The sequence below is a fragment of the Manihot esculenta genome, chromosome 1 (genome assembly GCF_001659605.2).
Source record: "Manihot esculenta cultivar AM560-2 chromosome 1, M.esculenta_v8, whole genome shotgun sequence".
In the NCBI taxonomy this organism is placed as follows: Eukaryota; Viridiplantae; Streptophyta; class Magnoliopsida; order Malpighiales; family Euphorbiaceae; genus Manihot; species Manihot esculenta.
Genome location: NC_035161.2, coordinates 33,000,635 through 33,018,102, shown reverse-complemented (window position 1 = coordinate 33,018,102; position 17,468 = coordinate 33,000,635). Strand labels below are relative to the sequence as shown.

The 17,468-nt window shown below is 31.8% G+C and overlaps 4 protein-coding genes across 7 annotated transcripts; 3 read left to right on the top strand and 1 right to left on the bottom strand.

Annotated features, from left to right (window-relative positions):
- The first annotated feature begins 1,436 nt into the window (after positions 1-1,436).
- LOC110621713 (S-adenosyl-L-methionine:benzoic acid/salicylic acid carboxyl methyltransferase 2) lies at positions 1,437-3,429 on the top strand. Its single transcript, XM_021766004.2, has 4 exons — positions 1,437-1,549; positions 1,933-2,337; positions 2,450-2,707; positions 3,017-3,429. Exons 1-4 carry the CDS (start codon positions 1,475-1,477, stop codon positions 3,380-3,382), a joined length of 1,104 nt encoding a protein of 367 aa, XP_021621696.1. The 5' UTR covers positions 1,437-1,474; the 3' UTR covers positions 3,383-3,429.
- Positions 3,430-6,448: 3,019 nt separating this feature from the next.
- Positions 6,449-8,410, top strand: LOC110622544 (probable methyltransferase TCM_000336). Its single transcript, XM_021767090.2, has 4 exons — positions 6,449-6,940; positions 7,050-7,457; positions 7,538-7,810; positions 7,954-8,410. Exons 1-4 carry the CDS (start codon positions 6,866-6,868, stop codon positions 8,275-8,277), a joined length of 1,080 nt encoding a protein of 359 aa, XP_021622782.1. The 5' UTR covers positions 6,449-6,865; the 3' UTR covers positions 8,278-8,410.
- Positions 8,411-11,212: 2,802 nt separating this feature from the next.
- On the top strand, positions 11,213-13,236 carry LOC110601477 (lipid phosphate phosphatase epsilon 1, chloroplastic). Its single transcript, XM_021738628.2, has 4 exons — positions 11,213-11,769; positions 11,976-12,201; positions 12,690-12,763; positions 12,850-13,236. The coding sequence occupies exons 1-4, from the start codon at positions 11,335-11,337 to the stop codon at positions 13,075-13,077; spliced, it is 963 nt and encodes a 320-aa protein (XP_021594320.1). The 5' UTR covers positions 11,213-11,334; the 3' UTR covers positions 13,078-13,236.
- On the bottom strand, positions 13,068-16,850 carry LOC110601456 (putative pentatricopeptide repeat-containing protein At3g47840). 4 transcript variants are annotated; one of them, XR_006351245.1, is made up of 2 exons: positions 13,417-16,850; positions 13,068-13,332 (listed from the first exon to the last, which is right to left on the bottom strand). XR_006351245.1 is itself a non-coding variant. In XM_021738618.2 (2 exons), exon 1 carries the CDS (start codon positions 16,590-16,592, stop codon positions 14,463-14,465), a length of 2,130 nt encoding a protein of 709 aa, XP_021594310.1. In that variant the 5' UTR covers positions 16,593-16,850; the 3' UTR covers positions 13,068-13,854; positions 14,458-14,462. The 4 variants fall into 4 exon arrangements, 1 of the variants encoding a protein (XP_021594310.1); XR_002485832.2 differs by having other exon boundaries at positions 13,068-13,854; positions 14,076-16,850; XR_002485835.2 differs by having other exon boundaries at positions 13,068-13,854; positions 14,169-16,850.
- Between the last annotated feature and the right edge of the window lie 618 nt (positions 16,851-17,468).

The following is a 17,468-nucleotide window of genomic DNA, read 5'->3' as shown; positions in this document are numbered from 1 at the left end:
AGAATGGCAGAATCTATCTTTCCACGAGGCTGAGGGGCATTTGGGTTAGGTTGTTCAGGTTGTTCCAAATCCGTCCGAATCTTGTCCAGCTCAGAGAGGCAAGCCTTGAACCTGTGGAGGATTATTCTCTAATCGCATGTTGGGCCATCGCTTAATTCAACCTAATTACTTTCATTTAGGCTGGGTTGGGCTCAGTGGCTTGGAGTCGGACAATCATTAATTTTAAATATTAATTATAAAGTATTTTAAATAAATAAAATTTTAAAATCAGTTTTTTATTTTAATTCAACTTGTATTAATTAATTTATTAAAAAATAAACTTATCAAATTAAAATTTTATTTAAAATAAAATTAATTATTTTTTAGTTATAGTAATCTGACAATATTTAATATAATTATTTTTTGTTATAGTAATCTGAAAATAATTTATTTTGAAATAATATTAAAATTAAATGATTTTATTGAAATAAAATAAAATTCAAAGTTAGAGTGAGCACTACTTGGGTGACAATTACTCAACGGATGCATGTATAACGTGCAAATTGGAATCAAATGCAAATGCATGTATCCGTTCAAATTAACAGGAAAAATATATTTTCCTCATTTATGGACGACTACTATTTGTGGTGGAAGAGGTTGAATGAATGTAATTAAAATATAGAATATGAATTCTTGCTAAATTAAATTTATCCTATAAGCATTTTTATTCAGTATATTTAATACAAAATAAATTTTATATTACATTAAATATTTATATAAATTTATTTTAAAATTAATTAAAATATATAAAACTAATGTATAAATTTTCTTAACTTTGAATAAACTAGCAAAGTAAACGAGTGAAACATGAAAAATAATATAAAAATGTGGGGACAGAGAAAGATCCTTCGCAGGCAATTTCAACCACAAAAACTGTCGATGAGAAATTAATAAGTTTCATACTAAATTAATTATATTATAATAATTTTAATTAATCTGTTAAATTCACGATAACATTAAAATTTCTATACTCATCTGAATTTTAAAATTAAATTAAAATTTATGAAATTCTTATTTTCACTAATTTATTAAAATACGATAAAATTAATGTAACGTTTTAGTACGGTGAGGTGTTAATTCATACATAGCCAGTAGAGATAGAAAAAATGCTGCGACGGTATCGTGGACCACAATTCAATTGAGTGCCCAATTAGCCCATTTCTAACTGTTGAGGGCCTTATGGCCATACATTTGCTATGCTTCCGTTTCCTGATTGAGCACCCAACTCAATTATTGAGGGGTTAATAATATTATTCTTTTTATTAAAAAAAAATCAAAATATATGGAGAAAAGTATTAATAATATTAATTTTTATTAAGTGCATACACGTACCAACTAGCTTCCCTTCTAGTTTTACACCTATAAATAGAGGTTGATTCATGCATCTCATTGCAAGCATACCCACAGGAAAACAAAACACCTGCACGACAGAGAGATGGAAGTAGTTAAAGTTCTTCGGATGAATGAGGGATTGGGAGAGACCAGCTATGCTCAAAACTCATTGCTTCAGGTAATTTATTTCACCTCATTTCATCCCAGATGCATCTATACATATAAACACTCAACTACAGTAGTAGTGCAGCAAATTACATGCAAATTACATGCAAACGTATTGATTTGTACCATCATTTTTACCATGTGATTCCATAATTTTATTTTATTTAATTTTTTCATTTATATTAAAAAATATAATTTTTTATTAACTTTTTAATTATATTCAACTTAAATACATTAGATTTTATTAAATACTAAAATTAGCTCAATTTAATAAATATATTAAATTTTATTAAATATATTAAATACCTGCATCTCATTCGTTAATAATTTAAATTATTTGAATAAATGATTGAGGATATATATAATTAGCTCAACTTAGTAATTTTGTATCTACAGCGAAAAGTGATATCTATGACAAGGCCTATCACAGAGGAAGCCATGACCAATCTCTATTGTAGTACCTTTCCAAAGACTCTAGTTATTGCAGACCTTGGATGTTCTTCAGGACCAAACACTCTTTTTGCGGTGTCTGAACTCATCAAAGTAGTGGACAAACTTTGTGTTAAGCTAGGTCATCAATCTCCAGAATATCAGGTTATGTTGAACGATTTACCAGGAAATGACTTCAATACCATTTTTAGGTCCTTACCAGAGTTTGAAGAACAAATGAAAAAGCGATTGAAAGCTGGAAAGGGTCCATTTTATTTCACTGGAGTGCCTGGTTCTTTCTACAATAGGCTTTTCCTTAGCAATAGCCTGCATTTTGTCCATTCATCTTATAGTCTCCATTGGTTGTCTCAGGTTAACTGCCATTAAACTCTCATCTTCTCTTTTTTATAATTAAGTATATATTGTGAAATCGATACCAGCGTGAAACTAAATGATGCATTAACACTTTCTTGTTTTTTTTTAGGTTCCTGAAGGTCTGGAGGATAACAAAGGGAACATTTATATCGGTAGCAGCAGTCCACTGAGTGTTCTTAAGGCATATTATCGCCAATTTCAAAGAGATTTTTCATTATTCTTGAATTGTCGTGCTGATGAATTGGTGGCAGGAGGTCGTATGGTTTTGACATTTTTAGGTAGGAGAAGTCCAGATCCTTCTAGTAAAGAGTGTTGCCACTACATCTGGGAGCTTTTGGCTATGGTTCTTAACAACATGGTCTTGGAGGTATACAAAAATTACATCCATGTAAAATAGTTTCTATACACTGAAGTTATGCCAACCAATCATATAAATGGGTAAACCGCAGTTTATTCTCTCTAATTTTGAATAAAATGTCTATTTAATTTTTATATTTTTAAAATTTTATAATTTAATTTTCAACATTTGAAAAACTTATAGTAATTCAATTCTTAACATTAGATTTTCGGTTAATTTATATTGTAATGAAAATGATTAAATTATCCTTTAACATATACTTTTAATCTAGAGATTTAATTAAATCTACAACATAGTTTCTATAATTTTTCAATGCAGGGAATCATTGAGGAAGAAAAATTAGATTCCTTCAACATTCCCAACTATACACCATCCCCATTTGAAGTACGATCTGAGATAGAAAAAGTAGGGTCTTTTAGCATTGATCGGTTGGAGGTTTCTGAAGTCAATTGGGATGTTTATCACAATGAGTGTAACCTTTCTGATGCATATGAAGATGGTGGATATAATGTTGCAATGTGCATTAGAGCCGTAGCTGAGCCCTTACTTGTTGGACACTTCGGCTTCAGCGAATCTATCGTTGAAGATATTTTTTACCGATTTAAAAAAGTCGTGACTGATCATATGGCCAAAGAAAAGACTGAATTTGTCCATGTGACTGTGGCTATGACAAAGACGGGATGATCGCCATAATAGCTTCTTTTTTCTTTCTTTTTTTTGGAATAAGATGTCGAAAGAATAGCTAATGAAATTTATAAGTATTTCAAATATGCTTCAGAGTATCTGCTTCAATCTCCAAGTTGGCCAGCCCAATTTTATATACTCTTAGAATTGGACTTCCTACCCACTACCGAGGCCCAATTTCTTTTCCTTGTCTTTATAATTTAATATAAATATTTAAATTTTAATATAATTGCCTCAACTTTTTATTAGTCATTTCTATTAAAATTTTAGTCATACACCCTCCTCTCATTACCACCAATTTCATACTCAATGAGTATCAAAATAAAATTATACAAGAGTTGATGACTGAAGTAAACTTGGATTTTTTTACACTGAAAAATACTAATAAATTAACAGTCTGAGTTGTGAAATAAATTTTCCACATTTGGCAAAATGGGAGATATAATTTCCCAAAAGAAGTTGAGTTGGGTGGCAGACTAGGAAACTTTTGAAGAGACAGAAACTGGTCAGCTAGGAAAAAGCCAAGCAGCAAAAGAACAAAAGGTGATCAACTTCCACTTGTCTATCCTTTTTCTTCTTGCGCTCCTCACTGTTTCTATGTGCACAATCCTGCATCCACTACAAAAAATAAAAATAAAAAGCTATATACAAAGTGTGTAGTCAATAAATTAAGTGGCTTATGCTATTTTGGTGAAGTTATGTGTGTTAATTTAGTTAAAATCTTGCAGCAGTGTTTCTTTTTGTTATCAATGGATATGATATTGCAATTAAAATGTTCAAACGGGCTAAAACCGAGAATATACAAATAAATAAGTTCAAATCTCAATATATGAATGTAGTAAACATGAAAAAATTCAGCTCAAGTCAATTTTAAGGAAACAATCCGACCCAACTTGATTTTCAAAGACACTTGAGAATCATTCAAAAACCATTTTCACCAAATCAAACTATGAATTAATCTTTTATCGCACCAACCACAATCCTCATTGTACCGACCACCACTAACAGGCAATAATAACTAAATAAAGTAACTCATAACAACTACCAATAATTCAGCATTAATCGATCGCCTACTATCTAATAAAATAGTAGAAAGTCGGGCATAAGCGATCGATCAACTCAAAATAGCTTTGGAAGTAAAAAAACAAATCTAAAATACCAAACACATTTATTATTAACAAAATATCATAAAAATAACAAACCTAAGGTATTTTTATTTTAAAGTCATCTTAAGAGCTAAAACATAGTTTCAATATTGATTATTACTGACGCTCTATTTCGAGATGAGTATGACACATCAAATTTTAATAAAATAATGAGATTTGATAGCTATAGAATTAGTAATCTATAAGTATGGAAATTGGCCATACTCTCTCTCTATTTTTTATCTAGAGATAGTTTCTCTCAATTTTTTTTTTCCTTTCTTCTCCGCAAAGAGAGATTTTCTACCCCTATGTGGGTTTTCTTTGCCCTTAAGGGTAGGAGAAGCCATTTTTTGGTCACTCTCTTAGTGTGGATATGTTCCTCCCCACTCTAAATGAGGTTGTGAATAGTTGTTTTTTCTTTTATTTTTCTCTTGACTTGTTTTTTCTCTTGATTTTTTCAGATATCGATGTTTCACAAGAGAGGACATGCATATTGATTTCTATAACTGTTTTGCACTTTGAGTAGTCTTTCTTGGTGAAGATGCTAGCAGATCTAACTGTAGAGGAGCTTTTGCCTTTGTATTGATTTGATTTGAAAGCATCCATGCAAGATTTGACTATTCTTTTGTGAAAACTAGCTGCCTGCTCGTGGGATTCTATCTCACATCAGTGAAATACGGTAAATCGAAATTGTATATAATAGTTAGCACAAAACTACTAAATAACTTGGATTAATCATTTTAGATCAAGTGAAAAATGAGTTTAAAAATTATTTAAATCAGTTTGGGTTAGGTTGTTTCACCTTTATTGTTAAATGTTTTTTCATAATATTTTGAGCTCCAAACATGTGAAATAGTCTTGCTTAAAATCTCATCAAGCCACACAAAGGTGCAATCATTTTTAGGCCATGGGACGGTTACTTCCGGAGTCCTATAATTGACCGCTTTGTTTCAGTCACTTGATCCTTCAAGTTCAATAATATTGAAACTCTGACTGTCGATCTTTACGGTTTTTTTTTTAAAAAAAAATTATATGAATTTACCAATATTTTTTTATGAAAGATTTGTGTGCTTACTTTATATCTTTTTCCTTCATACTAGATGAAAATAAAAGGACTGAAGTGATAGAGTTTAGTGTCACTTCATCAACCAACCATCATTTTTTGATGGGCCTCTAGACCTTGTGGTTGTTTTTGGACTTGGAGTAACTTTTTCATTCTCTTTAGCTAGTTATTAAACTTTTTTGTATTTTGTAACTATTCATGTAATTATTATTTTTTTTAAAAAAAAATCTATGAGCATGGCCTAGCCGTATGGGGCTTTGAGCCCAACTTACAAAATGAAATGATTTAATCTCTGAAAAAGAAAAGGGTAAAGAGAAAGTCAAACTTAACTGCACCTATAAAAGGATGGTGGAAATTGATGCACATGAACCCAGAGTCGAAAATGGAAATATATATAGATATCTAACTAAATATTAAATGATTAATAATTGAAGTGTGAATATAAAAATGTTATTAATTGAAAAGTTCAAATGTAAAACAATATAAACGGTCCAAAATTACTCAAAAAGAAACTTCCACGATATGAAGAAAGTAATAAAAAATATATATATATAATTTGAGATGCATAAGTACAAGGATCACATGTATGGTGGGATCAACTAGGTGGTGTTGCAATGCAAGCGATCCCTCAGTTGACAAATGGCCTTGCAGCTGCACGCATGCAATTGGGGAAATCATGGAAAGCAAGAAATTTTGCACTCTCTAGCTTCCAATTTTAACCAAGGTGAATTGGTGACTTGATGGACTTAAAAGTACACGTACAAAGTGGAAAAGTTGTTTGATATTATCAACTCCAATCAAAGAAAACCACTTGCGTAGCTGCAGATGATAAGACTCCAACCTAAACATACACCACTCACCCATTCTCCATTATTTTATTTCCCCACCTTGCGGAACTCATCATCTCATCAACACACGGCTTCCAAGCTAACTCTCTTTTTTTAACTTTTCTTTGTTGTTTGTTTTTTACTTTTAACAATTTAATCGTTGAATGTTTCCTCAAGTGGATGAAATTCAATTTATCATTTTGTTTTTTTCAGAATGATTCTGTGTTTTGCAATGAACAGATCTACATCGGCTTGGCTTACATAGCCAAGACAACGAAATCATTATCATGTCATGTTAATGTATCTTGAATGTTTGAACCACCACTAATTCACCACACACATATATAATAATATAAACGAAAAAGTAAAAATAAGTGCATTATTGAAATTTGCCTTTAAGTAAAGCTACAAATTAAGCACCAAAACCCTGTGATGCTCATCAATCAATATGGATGTTGAGAAACTCTTTCACATGACAGGAGGCATTGGAGACCATAGCTACGCTAAGAATTCTTCGCTTCAGGTTTTCTGAATTCTTCTCTTGTCTTTCTTTCTTCCAGTAATCTGCAGATATCATGTGTCGGTGATCACCCTCCTGCTGATTTTCAATTTTTTTTTCTCATTTTTAACAGAAGAAAGCATCTGATATGGTCAAGCACATAACCATTGAGGCAATACAAGAAGTTTATCTAAAACTAGCACCAAAGAGCTTCGGCATAGCTGATTTAGGTTGCTCTTCTGGACCCAACACATTATCAATCATCAAAGATATTGTGGAAGCCATTGAAGCAGTGAGTTGTAAGATGATGAGCCCACCAGCAACAGAATTCAGAGTTTACCTTAATGATCTTCCAACAAATGATTTCAATTCAGTGTTTAGGTCCCTGCCTGATTTCTATAAAGAACTTAAGAAACAAAGAAATGGTGGGTCTCCTTCCCTTTTCATTGCAGGCTATCCTGGTTCTTTTTATGGAAGAATTTTCCCCAACAATTGCTTGCACTTTGTTTACTCATCTTTCAGCTTGCACTGGCTTTCTCAGGTCAGATTTTTCTTTTCCTTTTTCTTTTAACTTGATGTCTTCTTTTTATGGCTGTTTAATTGTGTGCTAGTGTTATGCAGATTCCAGCAGGGCTTTATGATGAGCAAGGAAGATCCATAAATAAAGGGAAAGTCTACATTTCTGAATGCAGTCCTGCAGTTGTGTCCCAAGCTTACTTTAAGCAATTCCAGGAGGACTTCTCCATGTTCCTTGGATCACGATCCCGAGAATTAACTGCTGGAGGTTGTATGGTTTTGATTTTGCTTGGAAGAATAGGTCCAGATCATGTTGATCGAGGCAATTCATTCTTCTGGGAACTTCTTTCAAGATCTCTTGCCATTTTGGTTTCTCAGGTTCCTATTTTTCCATATTAATTAAATTAAGAATGAACAACTAAGATTGTAGTTTATTTTGTATTGCAATCTTTTAAATCTCTTTTGAGATTCATAAATTATAACCCATCTCTTTTTTTTTTTTATGTTATTATATTTTGTAGGGACAAATAGAGAAGGAAAAGCTTGACTCTTATGATGCGAATTTCTATGCACCATCCAAAGAGGAAATAGAAGGTGAGATAAGAAGAGAAGGGTCTTTTGAATTGGTTCGATTTGAGATGTTCGAAACTGACAAGGTTACCAGAAACTACGGAGCTGATGTTGCAATGACTGTTAGGGCTGTCCAAGAATCTATGATCTCCCACCATTTTGGACATCAGATTTTAGACCCTTTGTTTGAGATCTATGCAAGTCTGGTTGATGAAGAGATTGTTCAACAAGATATTAATCCCATTCAATTTGCTTTGGTTCTTAGAAAATTATAAATACACTATAATTTGTCTTTAACTTTTATAAATATTATATATTTCAATTTTTTTAAAGATTATTATTAAATTAATCATTTTGTTAGGATTAAATATTTACCCATTAGTATATGAAGTTTAAGGGTTTAGAGTATGGAAAATCCTTTTTTCATTTTTAATATTTTTATTATGCTAAAAGAATTATTCAAAATATGATTAATAACCCTATATACTATAATGTGATTTGCATTAATATATACTTCAAAGAAAATTATTAAATCAATAATATTTAAAAAAGTAATTGAATGAATTCTTTTAATAAAAACTAAATTCAAATTAAAATTTACAAATCTTATGCACTTTTCATAGGATTGTTTTATAAATATTAAAAATTAAGTTTTAATAAAAATACATTTTATTATAAAAATTTTATCACAATTAGATCTATAAGATAAAATCCATCAAGTGTTACAAAATTAATAATATAAAAAAAACATTCTACGTATAAAATTTTTATTATAATATATGATTTACAAATTATTCACTTATAAAAAAATAATATACATTATAAAACATAAATCAAATAACTATTTATCATTTTAATGTAATAATATTATTATATTTATTATTAAAACTAAAATTAAGTGCTCATGAATTTAGTTTGGTGATTTCAGATTTTATTTCTCAAATCTCCGATCTCTATTTAAAAAGAAAAATTAAAATTAAATTCATTGCGAAACTAAAATTAAGCTGGGCTATTTTTTTTTTTTTTTGGATAGGGATGGTTTGTATTTTGATTTTGATTTATACGGAACTTCAAGGGTAATTTTAGTGAAACGTTAGTATATTTTAATTTAATCACTTAATTTTAATTTCTCAAATTTTAATTTATTTTTATTAAACATCTTTTTATCTACAGGTTTTTAGATTAATATAAATAAAAATATATTTTTTTTCTCTTTTCCTTATCATTCATTTTTTTTATTTTCTCTCTTCTTTCTTTTATTTTTTTTTATGTATTTACTCAGACAATTTATAAATTATTTATTATTTTATTTTAATAGTTAATTAATATTTTTATATTTTATTTTAAATTTATAATATTTTTATATCTAAAATTACAATAGAAAATTTTATTAAAAATAAGTTATTTAGTAATTATCATTTTATTTTGAAGGTTAATGAATAAGTCTTTTAAATAGTTATTTGTATAATTTTATACATATTTATAATAAAAGTAATTTTAAATAATTATTATTCTATTATTGGAATAAAATTTTAATATTTTTAAAATAATAAATTATAAAAAATAGAATAAAATATGACATTTACATTATATATATTTTTTGACTTTATTAAAAAAAATTACAAACAAGTGAAGATTATTAAAAAGGTGATATTACTTTTAACTTTTCTTTTAATTAATGCGGAAAGAGTATTGATTCAAGAAAAAATAAAAAATAATTCCTATCTTCAATTTTTTTTTCTCTCTTTAGTTATGATTAGTTCTGATAATTTTAGATAATTTTAAATTTCCCTATTTCTTATATATTATAAAATAAAATTATAATTATAAGTAAAAAGAAGTTTAATGAAAATTTAAGGACTTTTAAAAAGAAATTAAAGTTAAATGACTAAAATAAAAATACATTAAAAATTGTATAACTTAATTTCAATTAAAATTACCCGAACTTCAAGTTCCAATATAATATATGGAAATTTTTGGCTTTCTTTTATCTCATTATTTTGTTACTAACTTCTTACTTCATTTGTCATGATTCATTTAGTAAAAAATAAATAAGTAAATAAATTATTATAAAATTATCCAAGATTTCTAATATTTTAAAATAAAAATTTTTTAAATTAAAAAAAATTAAATTCATTTATTCTAAACACAAAAATTGTTAAAAAAAAAAATTAACGATATACAAATTTATGTCCCGGTTTAGTTACATACTCAAAATGCTAAACTTTTTCTTTGTTAAATTTTACCTATTTATTTCATTCAAATAGGGAATTTCAAATCTATTTTTTTATATTTTTTAAATCTTAATGGATTTAAATGTTATGTTTTAAATTTATGATTTTCATATAATTAAATATAGTTGATATTCAGAAAATAGAGTTTTTAGTATGTCTGTGTAAGCTTGTCCCTCCAACAAGGCGTGCCTCCTTCTTTATGCTCTTTTCTCCCTTGTCCGCTAGTGACGTGTAACGGCCTCTCTGCTACAGAGCCACCTGTCATGTCATCTTGTCCGTACGTACGAATATTTCAGAGACTCTCTCTATGTCAAGCGGCCATTTAATTCTTTTCGACGCGCAATTGGACATGACTGCGAAATTACTAAACCACCTGTCTTTTCTCTTGTCAGATCACCAAGTTAGGCTTCAGCTTTCGGCCATTTATTTTTTAATTTTAATGGATTTAAATTTGTGATTTTCATACGGTTAAATATAGTCATATAGAAACCTCTCTCTTATCTTCAAATAAGAGTCTAAAATCTAGCATTTAGATGCCAAGTTTAAAATTGTGATTTATATATAAGAGAGGAGAGGGGATGGTGATTAAATCCAGAGACATGCACCCATTGTGCAAAGCTCTTTCTCAAAGCCATAATAAATTTCAACTAAGCAAAATAAATGAAATGGTATAGTAATCTAATTTACTTGTTAAATATTTAAATCCAGCCATTAATTTGTTAATTTTCTTTTAAAAAAATTTAGTATGCAGACCTGTGCTGGGTCTTACCTCTACATGTATTAATTTACTTCAATTTATATAAAATAGTCAATTAAATATTATAATCCAATATTAAAAAAATTGAATTATTTTCAATTAGTAAAATATAATTACATTATATTAAAATTATTTTTATAAAATAAATCTATACCTGATTTCATAACTGAATCTACTTGAAAGTGTAAATCTTGATCCAGTATTAAGGCCCAGATGGTTCTTAATCTAGTCAGTTGTCTTTGTTAGACTGTTACAAACAGATGACTCCATCGGAGCTTGCCATGGATGAGGGAAACTCGGGCGAAGAATATGCCATTATTAAATTTTGCTCTTAGTCACAGATGCCATTTTTGGAACCTTCTCCCAACCCCATACCAACTTCCAACAAAGAGATCCTTTTTTTCTCCTGGGCTTTCTTCATATATATTTCGGATTTCACATGGTTATGTTTTCAACTCTTGGAAATCCCCAGGAACATGATGGTAACGAAAGCTCTTCCCTTCAATCCAACCTTCTATCGCCCTTCTGAGCTCCATTCTTTGAAACCCACTTCGCTTCTTCGATTTCCTAATTCAAGAACGGTCTTATTTGGTGTGTTTGGTTCCAAGGTTCGCGTGTCAAAGACTATAACCGAGTTGGTCAAAAGTTCTGCGTTTAGGAGTGGCGATGGTCAGAAAAAATTCAAAGTTTTTCAACACGAGGCTTTTGTGAAAGGCTCTACCGAGTTTCATCCTGAATCCATGGCTGATGAATTGGGGGCGACTCTCAATCGCCTGGTTTGTTCTTTATGTTTTTGTTCTTTGATTTCAGTGATTATATTTATATGTGTTACTTGGTATGGCATTGCCATATGAGGTTCAATTTGCAGAAAGCTTGTAGATTTGATCGTCCTAATATCTTTCTAACTCGTTTCAAAAATTTCTATTTGGGTATTTAGTTGTGAATTCTGATTGTATCAGTAGTTTAATTTCTGGCAGTGCAGTCCAAATGGGTTGTAGCTTTCATGTTCGGTGTTGTTCTTCTATGGAGGCACGATGCTGCATCATTGTGGCTTGCTATGGGATCTGTTATAAATGTTATCATCTGTTTAAGACTCAAACGGATATTAAACCAACAGAGACCCGTTTCCACATTGAAATCTGACCCAGGGATGCCATCTTCACATGCACAATCCATCTTCTACATTATAGGGGTTTGTATTCTGTCAAGTAATGTCACTTCCCTACCCTCTGTATTTGACATCATGAAGTGTATAAATATATTTTTTGGTGAACTGCCTTTTTAGCTCAATAGCTGTTCAATCACAGTGGTGAAATTTCATTAAACTTGAAGAATTTATTGAGGTCTTGTGATAGAATGTTTATTTATTTATTTTTTAAAACAAAAAATGGTTTCTGCAGAAGTGTCTACTCAATGTGTTTGCTTGCAAACATATATGGGGTGGTGGATTGTCAAGTTTAGTATAGTAATCTAATGAATCTGTTATGTATCATTAAAGGAAATAAGTAGGTCTTTAATTAGTTGAATTGACATAGAATGCATTCCTGTGAAACATTTGAATACGCTAAACAATCTCCATGATAAGGTAGATTATGGTTCTTCGTATCTGCTTCTGGATTTCTGGGTCTTATTGATTTATTCTGTCATTAGTAAACCATCAACTTGAATATGATAGTTTCTCTGTATGGTGTTGCAGTTATAGAAAGGTATGGAACAAATGGAAGTACGTTGATGGTTGCTGTACTTGCATTGGCATGTGGGTCATATGTTGTAAGTATGATGTTGATGATATGAAGAATTTGAGGAACTAAAAATGGGGAATGTTGCTGAAGTTTGTCTATGATCTGTGTTTGTAGTCATGGCTAAGGGTTTCACAACAATTTCACACGACAAGCCAAGTGGTTGTTGGCGGTGCTATTGGGTCGATTTTCTCGATTTTGTGGTATTGGTGGTGGCATGCCTTTTTGCGTGAAGCTTATATGTCCTTTCGGTGGGTTCGTATAATTGTTGCTTTTGGAGGTCTTGCCTACTCATTGTGTCTTCTTTCACATGTTATCCGTTCCTGCCTTACTAATCGACAATAATTTCTTTCTCTTTTTTTTTTTTTTTTCATGTAATTTAAGTATTGAACACTGCCTAGCTTGGGATAACCAAGTGGCCAAGGTATCTAGATCAAAATTCGAATTCTTCATATCCAAATACCCCTATATATATGAATAATGATTTTTTAATTTGGTGAAGAATCCCATCAGCAGCCGCTCCTTGTGTTTCGAAGAAAATTTGTCATTCTTCTGCAAAGAAAAAATGTCATCCTTCTGCAAAGAAAAAATGTCATCCTTCTGCAAATCATGAAAGAATATCCAAAATTTTAGTAAAACCCTCGTGTCCTTTCTTCAACAATATCAATTCTACTGTTTCAGTACCTTTGTAAATTTTAGAATTCCTGAGCTTGTATTGTACAAATTCGGTAAGGAGAAGACAACTTGCAGATAGAACTATGCCACAAAGAAGGCTACATTTGTCAATCTCCCCTTCTTTATCACAATTGGTTTTGCACTGCTTTATCATAACTCTTCTACTTTCACATCTCCACGTGTCCCTTTCTCTCTCCTTTCATTTTAATGGACTGAAAAGTAGAGGGGAAACACTCCTACTCCTTGAATTCCAACCCAACTTCAAGATCTAAACTTCATGGAACAACTAAATTTCCAATAGTGTTCCCATTTTGAATCTCAAACATAAGATGTATAATTTAATCATTTGAAAACACAGCCCCACAAGAGAATTTATCATTCACAAACAGTACGATTGAATTGTCGAAATGCATTCCAATCTCCAACTCTCTACGCAAATAATATCACCTGAAGATCAGAAGTTATCAAGAGTTAAAAAATTATTCTCCTAATTGCACAAGTTCAATGAAGAAACAAAACCTACAAATTCATTCATGTTCCTAAGATCAATGTATCATCCTATAGCATGTGGTCATGCTTCGCTAATTTTATGCAGCTAAGAGAGATGCAGTCCATCTATTCTTGTAGATTCTCTCTACAAGAACATAAACATACGTTACACTCCATACCGCATGATAGGATGCATCAGCAACTTAGGTTCATCATCCATCATCGACTACATCTTTGATCACAAAAGTAAGCTTCTATTAAAAATTTGTGACCTGCATGAGCGAGATGTATGCTTGTTGCTATCTTCTAACGTCAGCAACTCGTTTAGCATAAAGTGCAGCAGTTCAACCATAAGAAGATCCTCCACATGAGACTTTCTGCCGCCTATTTTTTTTTTTATATATCTTTGTAACTGTAAGAGTATCCTTTCTAGCTTCCTTTTGCAATCTATATCAACCAGATTTAATCTCCTTCTCATATTTGCTGACATGCAGCTCCTAAAAGTGTCTGCATAAGTTAATCTTAACTTGAATCTACATTCAATGATGGAAAATGGCTCACCTCAGCTAATAGTTGGCATCATTTAGAGAATCTATTTCCAAAACAGGTTTTTCTGCCTTGGAGACTAATAAATCAAGCATTTTATATATGTCTTCACCCTGGGGATGAGACTGATCACGAGATGTGAATGTTGAAACTCTATCCTTGACCTTAATCCAAGACCACCCTGGTTCCTTTATTATCCCTTTTAATTTCATCTGCTTCCTTGCATTTGCAGCCTCATTCCACCTTCCTTTGGCAGCATATATGTTGGCCAAGGTAATGTGAGTAGCTGCACAATTGGGATCTAATTCAAGGATCTTTTCTGCAGTACGCCTTCCACAATCAACATCACCATGCACCCTGCATGCTCTAAGAAGTGTTGACCAAACAACATCATCCTTCTGAAATGGCATGCTTTTAATCATGCTCTCTGCATCACTTAATCGTCCAGCTCGGCAAAGGAGATCAATCATGCAGCCATAGTGCTCTTTTGAGGGGTAAATTTGGTATTCATTACGCATTGAATTGAAGTAATGGAAACCAAGATCAACTAGTCCAGCATGACTACAAGCAGTAAGAACACCAATGAAAGTCACAGAATCCGGTCTCAAACCATTCTGGGGTATCTTCTCAAATAAATTAATGGCTTCCTGGCTGCGTCCATGTTCAGCATATCCATTAATCATAGCTGTCCATGACACAATATCATCATCGTCTGCCTCATCAAAGATTTTTGAAGCTTCCTTTAAGCTTCCACATTTGGAATACATATTGATTAATGAACTTCGGACCATTGCAGTTTCTTCTAACCCAACATGCAAGGCATGGGCATGCAATTGCTTCCCTTGCTCAAGGATTGCCATGTTTCCACAAACACTCAGTACACTAGCAAGAGTAAATTCATTTGGTTTTGGCCCTTCCCTTCTCATCCATGATAGGTGTTCAAATGCTTCTTCTGCACACCCTTCTTGAGAATATCCTGCAATTATTGTGCTCCATGAAACAATATCTCTTCGAGTCAATTCTTGAAACACTATTGCAGTTGAAATTAACTGTCCACATTTTGAATACATGGTCATGATGGAATTGGCCACTGAAGGAGAACCCATTAGACCCTGAGATAACATGTGGGCATGCAATTGTTCACCCCATTCAATTCTCGCAAGATTGGCACAACCGGAGATGACTGCAGCAAAAGTGTATTCATTAGGCCTCACACCTATTTCTTGCATTCTTATAAATGCTCTAAGAGCATTTTCCTCTTGACCAATCTGAGTATATGTGGTTATGATCATTGTCCAGGAAACCACATTCCTTATGGTCATCTTCTCAAACAAATATGAACCATAGTCCAACTTCCCACATTTGTTATACACGGTAGCAAGAGTGTTGGCCACAAATGAGCTTGCTTCAAGGCTTCTCTTCAATATTTGACAATGAATCTCTCTCCCATAATTCAAAGCACCCGAATCAGCACATGCCTTTAATGCAATAGCAAATGTATAGGAGTCACAGACCACCTTTGATCTCCACATTTCAGAGAAGTAAACCAGCCCCTCCTTACTGTAACCAGCATGAACAAGCCCTGTTATAATTGCAGTCCAGGACACTACATTTCTTACAGGCATCTCACGAAACACCCTGCAGCCTTGTTCAATTTTACCAACTTTCATGTACATATCCAGAAGGGCACTCCCCACAAAAACTGAGTTGACAAAATCGGTTTTTACCGAATACGCATGCATCGATTCACCAAAACTCGCACACAAACTGAGCCCACAAGCTTTTAGTGCAAGGCTTAGTATAAAGGGGTCCATGTGGAGTCCAGGCTCAACCCACATTTTGGAGAACAACGTTAAGGCCTCAGTGGTGTCCGTGGCGTTGACATATCCAGATATAATTGTAGTCCACGAGATCTCGTCTCTGGAACGCATTTTATCAAACATTTGGCGAGCGTCTTCCAAGCGATCGGTTTTAACCAGATGCTTCAATTGGGAGTTGACTTCAAGCATGTTCAAGGGAAAAAGGGGTTGGATTCTTAAAGATAAGTCATTTGGTGCTGAATATGCAACCAACGGGTCTTTGCACTGGGTAGAAGCAAGGCTTGAGAGTCTACATAATCCTCTCATAGAAGGCCTTAAGGCCAAAGCCATGCCTTTCTTAGGGAAGCTACGGAAAGAAGCTTATAGCAACCTTTTCAATTGAGACATTTGGGTTCACAGGTAGAGGGTCGTTAAAGAATGACGAATTGCATTCTGTGTGGGAGCAGAGCACTTGCAGAGCTAATTGGCAGTTGCAGCTCGCTCGAATCCCCGGCCGGTCAAAACTCAAAATCAGTTCTAAAACCTGGATCAGACCGTCTGGTCAGACCACGTTGATTTGATTTCACTAGTTCCAAGCCGATATTCATGACGGGCTTTTTTCTTTTGGCAAATATGACGTACTTTCAGAGGCCGAATTAAATTTTATGCGAAATTATTTTGATTTAGTAAAACTCAAAATTATTTTGTTTAAACTCAATTTATCAGATTAAAATACAAAGAGATGAATTTTGTATATAAATTAATAAATTTCATAAAAAAAAAAATTGTGGTGTAAATGTGGTAACCATCATTAGCTTTTTATTCATTTAATTAATTTTTTAATTTTAATTGAAAATATTTAAATTAAAAATATCATATATCCATAGTCTCCTCCAATATTATTAAATAAATATAATTTTATAATGGTACAGATTTAAGGTTAAAACAAAACATAGTTTTCTTTATCAAATTTTCGATGCACCCAACTGTAACTTTTTCAAATTGATTACATTTGTTGTAACCTATCAGTGAATTTAGCCCGTTTGACATTCAAGTTTTGGGTTAAAAAAGTGAAGAAAAAAAAATTATTTTGTTATTTTGAAATTATTATAATAAATATTAATTTATAATATTCTCAATAAAATTTAGTAAAATTCACAATTTATTCCTTATTTTTTAGTAATAGACAATTTAGCCATTCTTTAAATTCACTTTGAATCAACGTTT

Coding starts and splice junctions, on each gene's coding strand:
- LOC110621713 (XM_021766004.2), top strand. CDS start 1,475: ATGGAAGTAGTTAAAGTTCTTCGGATGAATGAGGGATTGGGAGAGACC. Junction 2,338..2,449: donor GTCTCCATTGGTTGTCTCAG/GTTAACTGCCAT, acceptor GTTTTTTTTTAG/GTTCCTGAAGGTCTGGAGGA. Junction 2,708..3,016: donor TTAACAACATGGTCTTGGAG/GTATACAAAAAT, acceptor TTTTCAATGCAG/GGAATCATTGAGGAAGAAAA.
- LOC110622544 (XM_021767090.2), top strand. CDS start 6,866: ATGGATGTTGAGAAACTCTTTCACATGACAGGAGGCATTGGAGACCAT. Junction 7,458..7,537: donor GCTTGCACTGGCTTTCTCAG/GTCAGATTTTTC, acceptor AGTGTTATGCAG/ATTCCAGCAGGGCTTTATGA. Junction 7,811..7,953: donor TTGCCATTTTGGTTTCTCAG/GTTCCTATTTTT, acceptor TATATTTTGTAG/GGACAAATAGAGAAGGAAAA.
- LOC110601477 (XM_021738628.2), top strand. CDS start 11,335: ATGCCATTTTTGGAACCTTCTCCCAACCCCATACCAACTTCCAACAAA. Junction 12,202..12,689: donor AGGGGTTTGTATTCTGTCAA/GTAATGTCACTT, acceptor ATGGTGTTGCAG/TTATAGAAAGGTATGGAACA. Junction 12,764..12,849: donor TGGCATGTGGGTCATATGTT/GTAAGTATGATG, acceptor CTGTGTTTGTAG/TCATGGCTAAGGGTTTCACA.
- LOC110601456 (XM_021738618.2), bottom strand. CDS start 16,592: ATGGCTTTGGCCTTAAGGCCTTCTATGAGAGGATTATGTAGACTCTCA.